This window comes from Leptonychotes weddellii, chromosome 15 (genome assembly GCF_054177405.1).
Source record: "Leptonychotes weddellii isolate Sample4059 chromosome 15, ASM5417740v2, whole genome shotgun sequence".
NCBI classification, from domain to species: Eukaryota; Metazoa; Chordata; class Mammalia; order Carnivora; family Phocidae; genus Leptonychotes; species Leptonychotes weddellii.
This window is the reverse complement of record NC_138383.1, coordinates 13,509,524-13,524,783: the sequence shown is the minus strand read 5'-3', so window position 1 is coordinate 13,524,783 and position 15,260 is coordinate 13,509,524. Positions and strand designations below refer to the sequence as shown.

Here is a 15,260-nt window from a genome sequence, read left to right as displayed (position 1 = left end):
CTAGAGAGTAACATGTAGGCGTTCTGTGGTCTCTTCATCCCTTTCCAAGCTCCTGACCTCGCGCAGCCACCTTCCTATCATGGCCTCTGTTTTTGTAATTGTCTCGTCGCACACCCCGCCCATTGACCCGGAATTCTTCTCTGCTAGTGTCGCTGGACCCTAAGCCCTTGCTTTTGCGCCTGCGCGCCAAGGCGGCTCGGATGCCGGCGGTCTCCGTGAGAGAAGGAAGATGGCGCTTGACGGACCGGAGCAGGTATGGCGCCTGCGGCGGCCGGGCGGGAACGGGGGCTCGATGACAAGCAGGCGTGATCTGAGGTGGGCCGCTGGCCGGCGCAAGAGGGTCGGGTGGGTTGGGTGGGTCGGGGGTGGGTGGACCAATCCAGACTGGGCCCTGCCTGGGACCGGATCTGCTGTGTCAGCGCCGCCCCCGGCGGGTCAGAGCAGGGCCGAGAGAGGAAGAGACCGTGGAAGCGGAGAGAGTGAGGGGAACGATGGGAGCGGGAACCGGCCCGTCCGCGAGTCGCAGGAGGTAGGGCCCCGTTCCTAATGGTGGCTCCACCTCGAGTAATGATACCTTGGGTTTTTACATCGCTTGAGTCGCGACAAAGCGTTCCCGTGTATATTGTCTCTTGATTCTCCTGAAAGTCTTAGGAGGTAGGCGGCATTCTCATTCTGCTTTTAGTTTAGTCACGGGGAAGCGGAGGGTTCTAAAGAGATGGACTGGGGCATTCGAACCCAAATCTTATTCCTCCAAAGTCCAAGCTGGAAGTGGGTATTTCCCTTGCATTTTTTTTGGCCTGTTTAATAATTACACTGTGTTTTCAGATGGAGCTGGAAGAGGGGAAGGCAGGCAGTGGACTCCGCCAGTATTATCTGTCCAAGATTGAAGAACTCCAGGTGAGGACGGACTCCAGAGGTCCAGAGGCAGCTAGAAGAGGGATGAAGGATTGAATGAGTATGTTTCTATAAATCCACATTATTCCATTGGGGGTGCAGTAGAAGTAACCTGTCACCCATAGGAAGCATGTGAAGTTAAGTCTCTTGTTTCTCTCAACTCCTACTCCTTTGAAGGTAATCAGTATTCAGAGTTTATTACACATTCTGAAGAGTCAAATTTTAATCTAAAAGGTACTCTTAGCCAAATGCCATTCGTCTAGAAGTCTGAATGTGAGGGTTTGTTTTATAAGGGAACACGAAGGTTCAGATGAGATTTAGCACACTGGGGCTGGGGCAGGGTGAGAGTGGGAGGGCAGACAGAATTGCCGGGTCTGCACGATGATTCCATGGGACTGAATGAAAAGGAATTGGGCAATCCAGTCCTCTAGCCTAAAGAGGGAGCAGGGACCCCAGCAATAAGGAAAATATATAAATCGGATGAAGGAAAGTCACAAGAGTGATTTCTAAACTCCTGGTACATTTGTAGCTATCATATTAGGTTTATCATCTTTGAAGTGCTCTTATATGTGATGTCATTTGTTCTTCACAATAGTCCAGAAAAGAGGCGGGGTAGGTGACGCTGTATCTACTTATGGTTTGGTAAGAGATCTTGACCTTTTAAAGGCTTTCCTTAGTTTCACCTACCTGTTAATTGGCAGCAGTGGGGTTAGAACTTAGGCTTTTGACTCAGTGATCTTCCCACTCTACCGTGTCATTGTCTCGAAAGAAATTGACTATGTGAGGCAGCTGTAACTTTTCTCCATTAGGGCTTGTTATTTCTGGACCAGTGTGTTAGGACAACTAGCCTTTTTTGATGGCTGCCCTAGGCCCCAGAGGGACTCTTAGAAGAAAGGACAGGGTCTTTAGAATCCTATTGCATAATCTGGAACATGCAGGTGCCCTCTGCTCTTCTGTCACTCAGCTCATACCAGCCTGTGAGGATCTTGGCCAAGAGCTTAACCTCCTAGTGTTTTCTGCTCTGTTTCTTGTCCTCCATAGCTGATTGTAAATGATAAGAGCCAAAATCTCCGGAGGCTGCAGGCACAGAGGAATGAGCTTAATGCAAAAGGTGAGGAGGGAAAGATGGGAAGGCTGCATTTGGGCAGTCTGTCCGAGGTCTGACTGTTCGAATCTCCCTAAATTGAGACTTCATGTTTGGTGCTTATTTCTCAGAGTCTAAGGTTATGCTTTGCACTGTTACATGGTTGTTCACATGCATGCCTCTCCTGAGCTGCATTGTTATCCCTTTAGAGACTTAAATTCTGACTTTATTTTTGTGGTCTTCTAAAACTTCAGAATGGTGCTTCATTCATGCCTATTGAATTGAGTCGTAGGAGAGGGGACACCAAAGAAGCTGGGTGACCGTTTTGTCTCTTTCCCATCCAGTTCGCCTACTGCGGGAAGAGCTACAGCTGCTGCAGGAGCAGGGCTCCTATGTGGGGGAAGTAGTCCGGGCCATGGATAAGAAAAAAGTGTTGGTTAAGGTAAAGGCACCATGACCCCCAGGGAACAGCCTAATGCCTGGTGCGTTCCCATGCGTCTGTGTGTAGTCTTGCCGGGACACTGTTCTGTTATTTTAGGGCTCATGGGTCTTTCTGGGCGAGGTGGGTGGTTCAGTGGCTGTCAGGAAAGGTAATGAGCCCTCGTTTCTTTAGGTGCATCCTGAAGGCAAGTTTGTCGTAGATGTGGACAAGAACATCGACATCAACGACGTGAGTGCAGCAGGTGAGGTGGGAGGTTGGGCTTAGCTCTCACCACACCACTTCCTGAAACTCTCCCCTCGGCCAGGTGACACCCAACTGCCGGGTGGCTCTAAGAAACGACAGCTACACTCTGCACAAGATCTTGCCCAACAAGGTAGACCCACTAGTGTCACTGATGATGGTGGAGAAGGTGCCAGATTCAACCTATGAGATGATCGGTGGACTGGACAAGCAGATTAAGGAGATCAAAGAAGTGATCGAGCTGCCTGTCAAGCATCCTGAGCTCTTTGAAGCGCTGGGCATTGCGCAGCCCAAGGTGAGAAGCAAGATTTCTGTGGAAGGGTCATGCTGTTACTGGCACATTCTGCCCCAGCCCAAGTGAGTACGGGGCTCGGGAGGTGTCGGGACATACTAGACGCCACTTACACTGGCCCTCCCCACGGAAGAGGGGTCGGGGGTAGTGCTGCCAGGGTACGGAGGTGGCTCTGAGAAAAGCGTTAGGAAGGACCTCGACGTTCGTTACTTACACCCCAGCATCTAGCACAGGGCCTAGTCCAAAGCGAGCACTTGGTAGATGTTCCCTAGTGTAAGGTGGGGACTGGTTTCTGCCCTGAGTCCTGCTGTTTCTTTCTAGGGGGTGCTGCTATATGGACCCCCAGGCACTGGGAAGACACTGTTGGCCCGGGCTGTGGCTCATCACACAGACTGCACCTTTATTCGTGTCTCCGGCTCTGAATTGGTACAGAAATTCATTGGGGAAGGTAACTCTGGCTAGAAACCTGAAAACCAAGCAGAAGTGAGGGGGTGGAGGTGAGGGTACGGAGCTCATTGCCCCCTTAACGCCAGCTTGGCCTCTGCACAGGGGCAAGAATGGTGAGGGAGCTGTTTGTCATGGCACGAGAACACGCTCCATCTATCATCTTCATGGATGAAATTGACTCCATTGGCTCCTCACGGCTGGAGGGGGGTTCTGGAGGGGACAGTGAGGTGCAGCGGACAATGCTGGAGCTGCTCAACCAGCTGGATGGCTTTGAGGCCACCAAGAACATCAAGGTGAGGTGGCATCCAAGGGAAGGCCCTGGGCAAGGTGCAGCCCAAGGAAGGGCTTGGCTGATGCCGCCACCACCCCCTTTCTCCACTCAGGTTATCATGGCTACTAATAGGATTGACATCCTGGACTCTGCGCTGCTTCGCCCCGGGCGCATCGACAGAAAAATTGAATTCCCACCCCCCAATGAGGAGGTTTGTGAGGGGCCGAGCTGGGGATGGCTCTGGCTGTGGAGGTAGGCCACAGGGCTCAAGCTTTTCCTCTCTGTCCCCTCTCTAGGCCCGGCTAGATATTTTGAAGATTCATTCTCGGAAAATGAACCTGACCCGGGGGATCAACCTGCGGAAAATTGCTGAGCTCATGCCTGGGGCATCAGGTGCCGAAGTGAAGGTAATCGGAGGGCCCAAGGAGAAGGGGGCCACGGCAGAAAGCTGTGGGTTCCAGGACACAGCAACAGTGCCTGGCTTCCTTTCTCTGCCCAGGGGGTGTGCACTGAAGCCGGCATGTACGCCCTGCGGGAGCGGCGTGTCCACGTCACCCAGGAGGACTTCGAGATGGCGGTAGCCAAGGTAGAGGCTTGTCTTTCTGCCCTTGCTGACGGACTCTCGATTGGGGGGGTAGAGTGTGTGTTCGTTGTTCCGTTTGTAACTTAATGCTTTCTCTCTCCAGGTCATGCAGAAGGATAGTGAGAAAAACATGTCTATCAAGAAGCTTTGGAAGTGAGGTGCTTGTCTTTTGGGTGGATCCCTCAAATAAAGCTCTGCGGGACAAGCCCTGAAGGACTTTAGTGTGTTACTGCGTGGCCACACTGTTGAATGACCAGGTCCAGGTACCACCAATAAACAAGGATTTATTTGGAAATTTCCAAACCTGCCAGAAGTGGCCCTTGCCAAGCCCTGGGGTCCACCCTCCTCCAAGCTCCAAAGGGCAATAACGGTCCTCCCCACCGCTCCCCCTCCCATCCCCCCGCCCTCCACCAAGCACGCACACCCGTACCTCAGGCCCCGCTAGAGAACTGGAGTCCCCTCCAAGGAGGCTCTCCCACCCTGGGCTCAAGAGCTGGGGTGCAGCCCCCTGGTGTCCGAGGAGATGGCGGCCAGAGCCGCTTGCATAGATTGAGGAAAGAAAAAAACAGAAGGAGGCACCAAACAGGGCTCCCTGAAAAACCCCAACTTACCCCTGTACAAAAAAAGTGGTTCCCGCATAGAAAAACCTGCTTCCCACATAGTGCAAATACCCAAAGAAAAGGAAAAACCAGCAGCAAGGCTGGGCTGGTAGGAATGGCCAAGAACTTTGGTTTAGAAAGGCTAGGAAGAGCGTGAGCTGTGCTCCTCTTCCTGACCCAGCGCCCCAGAGCCAGCTCGGACACTGGCCCCAAGGGGGTCTGTAAACAAGCCAAGCCAGCGGGCCCGGTTCTGAAAGGTCTCCGTGACAATGTCAAAGAACAGCCTCCGGCGGACCGACTTGGGCCTGCAGGGAGCAGAGGAGGCATCTCTTGTGAACCCAGTTAAAGCCGAAGTAGAAAATAAGTATAAGGCTTTGGGGGGACCAAGCAACAAGGAATCCTATCGCTACATTTATGAAACTATAGCTGGGGAGCAGAGGGTGACAGGAGACACCCCTCACCCCATCCTTAGCCTGTGTGTCTCTGGCCCCAGAGGGTGGTCCCCTTCCAGGCAGAGGAGGGGGTCCCTGAGCAGTTAGGTCAAGCGGATTCCCAGCACCTGTTCCAGTTCTTGCCTTCGCTGCTGCACCTGGAGAGAGAGAGTGAGGAGAGACTAGTGACTCAGGCCTCTGCTCACAAGCTCAAGAGAGCACACAGGGCAGAGCCTCACCTTGGCAAAAATGTGCCTCCCCACTGCTTCCTGGGCCCAGGGCTGGTGGTAGAAAGCAGCTCGTCTCTCCTCCTCGGGATTCCCAATCACATCAGTGATGATCTGCAGAGAGCCAGGAGGAGAGCTGTATGCAGCGCAAGGGGCCCCAGGAAGTGGACGTAGTGACGGGGGTAAAAATCCCCTACGGCCTAGGATGGGATCAACCTCAGGATGAGGACCACACCTTGAGGTCTCGGCGCTGGGAACGGAGCCATTCCTGGATGAAGTCCTGAGGGTCAGTGCTAAAGCTGAGCATGAAATCCCTCTGGGTCTTCAGCTGGTTGATGGACTCAATGGTCTCATGGATCTGGAGAAGGGAGTCCATGTTGTCAGACTGGACCCCACTCTTAGGGAGTCCTATTTCCAGGCCTAACCCCAAAGGACTCACAGATCCCATCCCAAGGTGTTACACGTACAGAAATGCCCAACAGAGCCTGTCCACCCCCACCTTGGGTCCCAGAGAAGGTTGCAGAGGCAGAGGGCCCACCTTGACATCAAGGGAGGCAATCTCCTGCTGATTGGTGGTAGAGGCCAAAAAATTGCTCATCTGGGCCTTGAGTGGGTCGTCTACCTCCACATCAATGTCATAACATGCCGTCTTCTTCTGATCGTTAGGGTCTACGCTATAGGCAGGACACAGGAGGAGAAGGGTAAGCACACAGCTACTTTCATCCCACCCACCTGGGCCAAACCTGCACACGCTCAGGGAGCAAGAAACCAAACTGGCTACTTCTCTTTGGCTTTTAGATCAAGCCAAAGGTAAATGGCTCTGAAATAGAAAGAGGGGGCATGGCAGGCTCTTTTACCTAATGACGTGGTTGATAACAATGGGGTCTGGATGCTGCAGCAACCCAGCCAGCTTCATGGGAATCTCGGAGAAACGAAGTCGGCCGCAACTGAAGATCTAGAGAGTACCAAAGGCTTGGTGATGCCTTTGAGGGCACAGAGGGAAGTGGACCACCCCAGGGTCAGTGTGGAGAACATGGCCAGGAACCTGCCCCGCGGGGCTGTAGAGCAGGGGGTAGGGCCCGGGTGGCGAGGCGTGGGGAGGACGGCGGCCAGCTCACCTGGCGGAAGTACCGGTTGCAGTTGATGTACTCGCGCTCGTGCCCGTCCTGCAGTTGGTTGTGTTTGATGTAAAGCCACAGGGCCTGCATGATGGCCGCCCTGGTCTGTGTGTGCACCCCCAGCAGCCTTGCCAGTCGGGGGTCCAACTTGTACTGGGGAGGCTGGAAATTGACGGGGGGGTTGGGGGTGGGGTTGTGTTCATGTGAGAAACCAAAGTGGAAGGACGGGGCAGGACAGGGAGGGTTTACAACAGGAATCTGCCCCCCTCCCCCAGACACATGTCACCTGATGATCCAGCATGAGCAGGAGGGTGCACTTGACGTTGAGGTCTCCGGGCCGTTTCACCTGGAAGCCATCAGTCTCCTGGGTGGTGGGCATCCGGTGCCACTGGCAGGGAGGCGGGGAGCAGACCTCGTCACCAAGAGAGTGGGCAGGGGTGTACACACTGGGCCCTCCAAGGGACCAAGGCCGCTTCTCTGTCCCCCCGGCGTGTCAGCCTGCACTCCCTGTGCCCCGGGGCCTCTCACCTCCACCAGGTGGTTGTCAGGCCCGTACAGTTCCTTGTCCAGCTCAATGACGAGGCTCTTGAAGAACGAAGAAAACTTCCTCTTCTGTTTGCTAGGCTGGGGAACAGTCATGGCTGTGAGCTGGGGGTACTGCTGGGCTCTCAAACCTAACCCAGGCTAAGCCCCCGACAAGAGGACTATTTCAACTCTGAAGCTCGGGGTACTGAAGACGGGGGCCCTGAAGGAAGCAATGAGACTGGGAGGGAGAGACTGGAGGCCAGGAAAGGGCTCTGGGTGCAACCCCGCTGGTAGCCAATAGGACTGAATTAGAAAGGGGTACCCCCTTCCTTCCTCAAGATGCTTCACGGCCACCTTCAGGATAACTATGGTGACAAGCAAACAAATCTTCAACCTCCAACCTCTAACTGGCTTGGAGCTGTGAGCCTGAGCAGAGCCCTCTCCCTCAGGCAGGACTTCTCCAGAAGTGCCCCAGTGTCTGACCCCAGTCTCAACCCCACACAGGCCACCTCCCCTCCAGATGCCACCTTTCCCAACTCACATCATCCAGCAGTTTTCCCTCCACTCGGAGTTCCCAGGAAGCCACCTTGTCCCCTGTGGGGGTTCCCCCGGGGGGCCCTGTGGTCCCCGCAGTATCGCCTTCTGCCTTGCTGGGACTGAACGTATTGGAAATATAGATCCGCAGCTTTCGTTTTTGCTGAAGAGCGAGAAAGACAGCCAGCTAGAGGTGGGCCGACAAGTTGGAAGACAATGCTACCCAATCTTCCCACATCAATACCGAGTGTAGACAAGGGGCCAGGCACCTTGTTAGGCACGGGAAATCAGGAGTCAGAAATCCCGGTCCCAGACTCTGAGGAACGGGAACTCACAGTTATGGGGGAGACACATGGACTACCGACAATTCCAACACAGTGGGATTGGTGGTGTGACAGGGACATGGAGGGTGCTGTCGGGCAAATCAGAAGTCTCCAGCTCACACTTTAAATGCAACTCAGACACCCATCGTGGCCCCAAAGTATCCTTGTCCCTGGAAGCTTTCATCATTCAGGGGACTGTTCTGGATTATTATTTTTAAAAAGGTGTGGGGGGAGATAGGAACTACCCCTATCTATCCTCTAGTCTTGCCCTGCAAACTTCTGACCGTGATCTATAACGATCTATAACGTTTACATTTTAAATCACAACCCACGATCCACATACATATATAAACATCTGAAACAAAATGTCATTAAATGATACCTCTATGGTAAGTACTACCCTACTGTGAAGTATTATAATTTCTCTTTTATATTTTGTTAAAAACATGCTGGCCCCAGGGGCGCCTGGGTGGCTCAGTCGTTAAGTGCCTGCCTTCGGCTCAGGTCATGATCCCAGGGTCCTGGGATCAAGTCCCACATCAGGCTCTCTGCTCAGCGGGAAGCCTGCTTCTCCATCTCCCACTCCCCCTGCTTCTGTTCCCTCTCTCGCTGTGTCTCTCTCTGTCAAATAAATAAATAAAATCTTAAAAAAAAAAAAAAAACCATGCTGGCCCCACCACCCCACCACATTGAATTGAGTTCATGCTCCACTAATGGGCTGCATCCTGCAGTGTGAGAAATCGCAGCCCCATGCTTGGCCTCCAGAAAACAAGGCCAAGGAGAGGCAGAGAAGTCTGGGAAGGCCCAGGGCTGGCCAGGGCTGCACACACACCGTCAGAGGCTTTTTGATGGCCTCTTGGATCTCCATCCGCTTTCGGGCAATGGTCTGGTCCAGCTTCCGCTCAAAAGCCAAGAGATCCATGTACGCCTGAGACTCTGGGACAAGCTCCCGAATCTGGAGGAAGGGAGGAATTCGGCTTGTTTCTGCTGCAGCTCAGGCTCCCTGCTCCCCCATCCCAGGACTGGGGGAGCCTGACTGCACCCACAGTCCACCAGCCACTGGGCAGGCCTCCTAGGCCCCTGCCCAACATACTCACTCGCTGAGGTAGAACCTTATCTGCCATCTTCCTCCTCTTTAACCTAGGGAGGACAAAAACTCACTTAAGATGTCAGTGGTCCAAACATACCACCCCCCACCCACCCCTCCAGCCCCTAGGACCCGCCCCCAGAAGAACCAGGAGTGCCCCTCAATCATCAGAGCTCTTAGGACAGAAGGAACTGCTCTGTTACCACTACAGCTGGGCTGGGTGGAGGGAGGAGAAACAGGACGGTCTTACCCCCGGCGCTGGGTGGGCATTGGGGGCTGGGCCTGGGGCACAAGCAGGCGTTTGCGGAATGGGTCCATCATGGTGGGTGGCATGCCAGGTCGAAGGGGAGCAGCTGTGCCGAACGGGGAGCCGGCGGGGGGTCCCACCTGCAAGCCAGCCATGGGCATCCGGCTCCCTGGTGACATACCAGGCCGCTGGGGGAAGCAAGGCAATGGGGGTGCATAGGTCAGCGGCAGGGCCCCACGGGGCCCATAGCCCATTCTCTCCATCCTTCTCCTGGGCCAGGTCGGCCCGAAGCAGCACACCGCACAGGCCAGGTCGGAGGGCCAGGAACAAAGGGGAGCAGATGCCTGAGAGCAGAAATGTAAACCACACCTGCCCTGCCCCCTTCACCCGCCCTGGCATCGGTGCCAGCAAATGAGGCCTGCCGGAATCCCGGGGGTGGGAGGAGAGGCCTGCCGCGAGGGAACGGCCTGCGGGAGTGTCTCGGCGCCCCACACCGCCTTCCAGCCCCCGCACGCCATGTCCCGCTCCCTGGGGCCAGCCGGCTACGAGGCACTCCGGACGGCCTCCCGTGGCCCCACCAAGCACTCCCACCCAATGAGAGAGAAAAGCACGGCACGGGGGCAGGGTCACAGCCGGGTGGACGGAGGCAGGGTGACAGGAGTAGGCAAAACGCCAACATCCATCTCTGGGCACCAGCCCAGCGGTGTGACCGAGGGGAGGAAGACGGGCCGAGGGGCTGGCATGCCCGTCGGGCAGCGGGCCCGCAGGTGAGCTAGCTCCAGCAGGAGCATGTCCCGACTGGTGGCGGTGGCCTCAGGCAGAGTCCAGAGACCATCTGGTCACCATATGGCCCCTACTTACAACCCAGACCTGGACCCTTCTCTCTACCTCCCTACTGCCCTGCTCCCCACCCCGATGCCAGAAGACCCCAAGAGGAAAGCTGTGGCCCCTGGGTGGCCTCTGTCTGTGGTCCACACACCACCTGGCCGCTGGGGCCGCCTGGGCCTTAACTGAGCCCGCACAGTCCCAAACTGGAGAACGGAGGTAAGATTATCCTGCGATACAAGGTCAGTCATAGGGTCACCAGGAATCTGGGTGACAGAAACGGCTTCTCTAGAAGCCCGCAGAAGGAATTTTCCACCGAGGTCCAGCTCCCCAACATTTCTGGGAGTCCCCCCGGCCCCGTGCCCCCCTCCCCACAGCTGCTGCCTGCAAAGCCTGTCTGGCAGCTCTGCGTCGCACACACTGTCCCTGGCAGCTTCACGGGGCTGGCCCCAGGGCCCAGATTATGCAACCCACACAACTACCCGACCAAGCCAGGCTGGGTGGGGACTTGCACCAAATCAGAGGACCCCCCCCCACACCCGGGCCCAGTATCGTGGAGATGAGATGCTTCCCCTACTTTTTCATCTGGCACTGAACTCATGTTCTCAGCACAGGGGGCCAGACTCCTGACCAGAGGCAGAGATGGAGAAAAATGACCCAGAGCTGTAGGCAAGGGCAAAGGAGGAAGAGGTGGTAGAAGCATCTGGGAGAATGGAGTTAAAGGCAGGGGGCTCCGGGGCCTCAGGAGCCCTGCTGCAATTTCTCCTCATCAGGAAAAGATTCATCTGAGCTGTTGAAAGGTGGAAGCCTGTTCCTCAGCCTTAATGAGCCATGGCCAAATTACAGAAAAAAACTCAGTGTGGCCACAGCCTCAAGTCCAGGCTCCAGACATCCTGGACCGATTTTCCCCACCCTGAGCCTGAGCCTGAGCCTGAGTGGAGGAACAACTGAAGCAGGGGGATGTGCAGAGAGCGAGCTAGGTTCCTGTGGTCCCCGGGAAGCTACTCACTAGGGCGGTCCCTAAAACCTCCTGGTCGCCACCCACCCCTCGCACGCAGGTGCTCCGACAGCAGGAAGCCCCAAGTCAACGCGGTACAGGCAGGGCCTGGAACGGGCTCCTCCCAGACATCTGCTCCCGCTTCCCAGGCACAGAGCCCCCGGCTCGCCCAGGGCCCCAGGCTCCCCCCAAGAGAGAGAAGGGGCCCAGGGGAAGGTTGGTTACAGCTCACGAAGTCCCAGCTTGGTCCTGCCAAGCTCCACACCTGCTCTTTGAAGCACCAGTAACTCCACTTCAAAATAAAAAACCCAAGAGGGGAAAAAAAAAAAACCAAAAACCCAGGTCGGGTCTTCCCAGGCTCTGAGTTCCTGCCTGCAGAACTAGGTAGGTCTGGCTCAGCGCCCTGAACCTCGGAAGTGTGCGACGGCGCCCTCCCCCCAGCCCGGCACCAGCCCACGTCCTAAGTGGGCCTCTACCTCCCACCCAGGACAGCAGGGGCACGTGGCCGGGCCTGAGGCCGCCACCTCCAGAGAGCACGTGGCGCCCCGCCTCCAAGCCGCTGGCCCGGCCTGAGCGAAGAGAACATACCCCACCGCGAGCAGAACCTATTTTGAACTCTGGAGTGAACCCAACAATTTCTGTGTTTCTTTGGGTTTTGTTTTTTTCATTTCTTGTTTTCCTTAAGCTCCTCTGTTGTATGACCACGGCTAGAACCATGGTGTGGCGGGAGGTGGGTCATCACTTCCCTTCTTTCCAGGGGCTCCCCTACTTACCCAGCTTGGGCCCCGAAATCCTCGCTCTTCTAGCTCACCTCATGTGCCCTAACGGACAGGAACCCCTTTGCCCCTCAGATCTCAAGTCCCATCTCCTGGAAGTCACACAACTGGACTTGCAGAGGCCAAGCAGGATCTTCCTTGAACTCGACCAGAGTGAACTGGGTCCTCCCTCTCCCCTTCGACCTCCACTGCCCCCCTCCCTGGAAGAGCAGGAGGAGGTGATGTAAAGCTGGTGGGACAGGAAGCCTGCGGCAGCAGAGGCTCAGTGCCTTCCCTTTGGTCCCCAACCCTAGCAGCCGGGGGCTACCCAGCCGGTCAGCTGGACCTTGCCACCGGCCCTAGAGCACTCCCTACACAGGGCTGTGGAACCTGGTCTCTCCGGGGGCTTTCCCCAGGCCACACTGCCCACGGGTTTCGAGCAGAGGACACTGGAGAGGCTCCTATCTCTTCCTTAGATCCTTCTCAGGCCAAAGGCCCACAGGGAGACTCCAAGGCCAGTCCTCAGCTAGCCGGCCCAGGGGCCCCTCAGCATCACTTTGGACCCATGAATCCCCAAGGGGGGAAGCAAGATGGGAAAGATGGAGCCCTTGGGGCCAGGTCTATCTCTGTCAATACTCAGACACTTTTTTTTTTTTTTTTTACAGGGAGGAGGGAGAATGAGGAGTAAGAGGAAAAAAATCACTGTCCCCAGTTAAGCATCTGTTTAGAAAGTGAGGGACCAGAACTGGGGTGGGGGACAGATATTCTGGTGGGGGACAGATATGCATACCCTATTCTATGACGATCTTAGTGGAGACATGAAGTTCAGGGAACAGAGTAAGCCCCAGCTTCCCTGGGAGATGAGCAAAGAAGCCAGTGCCAAATGCTGGGTCACATGGGTTGGGTGGGATATGGCATTGTTAGAAAGAACCTAAAGGCTAAATAAAAGTGGAGAGGGAGTGGGAAAAAGGATGGGGACCATTCCCAATCATTCTGGGGCAACCAGAAATAATGGACAGGGCGGGGGGGGGGGACTCTCAATGGCCTTTGAAGCTGCAACCTGAGCTCTCTCTTTGAAGCCAAACTCCAAAGGGGTCAGGACAGGACTCTTTGAAGCAACTCTCGCAGGCTCCTCCAGCCCCAGACCAGCAGGGCTCAGTGGAGCCTCTCCGCTCCTGCAGACTAATCAACTCCTGGGCACTAGGACACCAGGCCAAGCGCCAAAAAGAGAGTCTGCCCAGAGTGGGCTGGGCTTTCCGCCTCCCTCAGGCCTGGCCATCACCACCTCTGGTCGAACCCAGAGCCATCCCATGCGAGGGCTCCTGGGCCTGACCTGGAGTAGACCCTGCCCGGCACAGGCTAGGATCCCCTTGCTCTATGCTCGACCTCCCATGCCGTGGGAAGCCAGGCCCTTCTTCCTCCTCAGCAGCTGGGAGCCATCTCAGACAGCTAGAGCTCTGCCAGTTCCCAACTAGAAAAAAAAAAAAAAAAAAAAAACCCAGCGCAGACCAAGAGTGGGACCAAGGCCAATGCAGGGTAACCCTGGTTTCTCAGGAAGGGCCTTTTGCAAAACTTTCTCAGTGCTTCCCTGAACCCCCTACCCTGAGATCTACACTAGACTTCTCAACCCACTCGCTCACAACTCACTAGCTCCGATTCCTCCATCTCTCAGTTACTCAGAATCCCGGTTCCAAGAAAGCCTCCAGACCCTCCCAACCGCTTCAAACCCTCCACCCGAGTCGCTGGTACCCTCTCCCCCAATTGCCCCACCACCCGGCCTTGCCCTCCACCGTGTCCCGTGCACCCCGCACGCAGGGCCCCTGTGCCCTGTGTCCAGGTGGCTGCCCCGGGGCCCTCACTCGAGGCCCCCCATGGCCCCCAGCCCCGGGCGTGCTCGCGGCGCCGCCCGCCCATCCGCGCCGCTCACCTGGTACTGCGCGGCGGGGCCCGCGGGGCCCATGGGGCGGAAGGCGGCGGCCCCGGGGCCCCCCACGCCTCCAGCCGGCCCCGGCCCCCTGAGCGCCGGTCCGGGCAGCATGCCGGGTCCCGCTGGCGGAGGCGGCGCTCCCAGGGCCGCGGCAACGGCGCCGCCACCAGGACTCAGCGGAGGCAGCGGGAACCCGCCCGCGCCACGGCCCGACATCGCTCCCTCCCGTCCGGCGCTGTCGCGATCCGGGCTCCGGACTCCGTGTCGAGTCCGCTCCGCGATCCGTGCTCCGGGATTTTCCGATCGAAATTCCGGGTTCTAGGGTTTGTTGATCCGGGTTCCGGGATTTCCCAATCCAAGTTCTCGACTTCCTCGCAGCCTCGGTTTGGGGCAGGGCCGATCCTGATTCCGGTCCTGAGCGGGGAATTCCGGATCCGGGATCTGCTGCAGGCTCGCCTGCCGCCCGCGGCCTCCGGAGGTTTGGCCGCCGGAGTCCAGTTACCGGGAGGCGGCAACTAACTCCCTGCCCCGCCCAAACAAGCCCAGCGCTAGGCCCCGCCTAGAACCAGCAGCCCAATGCCAGGATGCCTACTCAAATCCCGCCCCTCGCGAGACCCGCCCCTAACAGGCAGCACCCCTAACCGCCAGCCCCCAGAGCCACGCCCACACCCCTTGGACCAGCCCTTGGCCGGAGGGGCGGGGGCGGAAGGCTGCGCAGGAAGCGCTGTGCAAGGCGCGGGGTCAGAGGTTGAAGGTCACTTAGGGCTTCAACAGGGAATGGGTAGTTGCTGATCTCTCCCTATTGTAGCCAACTCCCCGAGTCTCCCAGGTACGCTCCCTGAAAGTAGTTTTCTTAAGTCTCCTTTCTACATTTTCAGCATTAAAGACTCAACGGAGAGCTGTTCCCTGAGGCAGAAAAGCCGCCAACTTGACTTTGTTTAAAAGCGCATCCTGGTGGCTCAGAGCTGCCAAGGGACATCAGCTGCCCCAGACCCGATCCAGCTGTGTGAAGGGCTGACTTGGCCAAGCGCCGAGTTCTTATCGCATATTTTTAAAGTGGCTTTGCCTCACTTTAAGGAAGCCTAGTACTTTACTCCACAGGAAATGATTCTAGGGGGAGGAATTTTGCATTATGAGAAAACTCCCTGCAGTTAAATAAGGTCTTTCTCCAGCATTTATAGTACTTAATTGAAAAAAAATTCAATACCTTTTCAGAAACCACTGTCCTGTATCATAAGGAATTCAAAATAAAGTGCTTCAGCTGTTTCACAAAGCCTACATTCTGGTCATCTGGGGTTTTCTCCCCATCATACAGACCAGTGCTTCTTAAACTTTAATGAGCATAAGAAACATCTGGGGCTCTTACTTAAAATGCAGATTATGATTCAGTAGGCCTGGGGTCTGGGGCAGGG

The 15,260-nt window shown here is 56.2% G+C and overlaps 2 protein-coding genes across 4 annotated transcripts; one reads left to right on the top strand and one right to left on the bottom strand.

The window, feature by feature from the left end:
- The first annotated feature begins 131 nt into the window (after nt 1-131).
- PSMC5 (proteasome 26S subunit, ATPase 5) lies at nt 132-4,466 on the top strand. 3 transcript variants are annotated; one of them, XM_006737642.3, is made up of 12 exons: nt 132-253; nt 826-897; nt 1,936-2,005; nt 2,323-2,420; nt 2,592-2,648; nt 2,725-2,955; nt 3,274-3,400; nt 3,502-3,692; nt 3,783-3,881; nt 3,967-4,077; nt 4,170-4,256; nt 4,357-4,466. In XM_006737642.3, exons 1-12 carry the CDS (start codon nt 230-232, stop codon nt 4,408-4,410), a joined length of 1,221 nt encoding a protein of 406 aa, XP_006737705.1. In that variant the 5' UTR covers nt 132-229; the 3' UTR covers nt 4,411-4,466. The 3 variants fall into 3 exon arrangements, with proteins under 3 accessions (XP_006737705.1, XP_030888632.1, XP_030888634.1); XM_031032772.2 differs by lacking the exon at nt 132-253 and adding an exon at nt 467-654; XM_031032774.1 differs by lacking the exons at nt 132-253; nt 1,936-2,005.
- A 51-nt stretch (nt 4,467-4,517) lies between these two features.
- Nucleotides 4,518-14,362, bottom strand: SMARCD2 (SWI/SNF related BAF chromatin remodeling complex subunit D2). Its single transcript, XM_081804728.1, has 13 exons — nt 13,849-14,362; nt 9,348-9,532; nt 9,108-9,150; nt 8,843-8,965; nt 7,695-7,850; nt 7,157-7,252; nt 6,915-7,016; nt 6,629-6,790; nt 6,368-6,465; nt 6,049-6,184; nt 5,746-5,868; nt 5,523-5,624; nt 4,518-5,441 (listed from the first exon to the last, which is right to left on the bottom strand). Exons 1-13 carry the CDS (start codon nt 14,062-14,064, stop codon nt 5,388-5,390), a joined length of 1,596 nt encoding a protein of 531 aa, XP_081660854.1. The 5' UTR covers nt 14,065-14,362; the 3' UTR covers nt 4,518-5,387.
- Nucleotides 14,363-15,260: the final 898 nt, after the last annotated feature.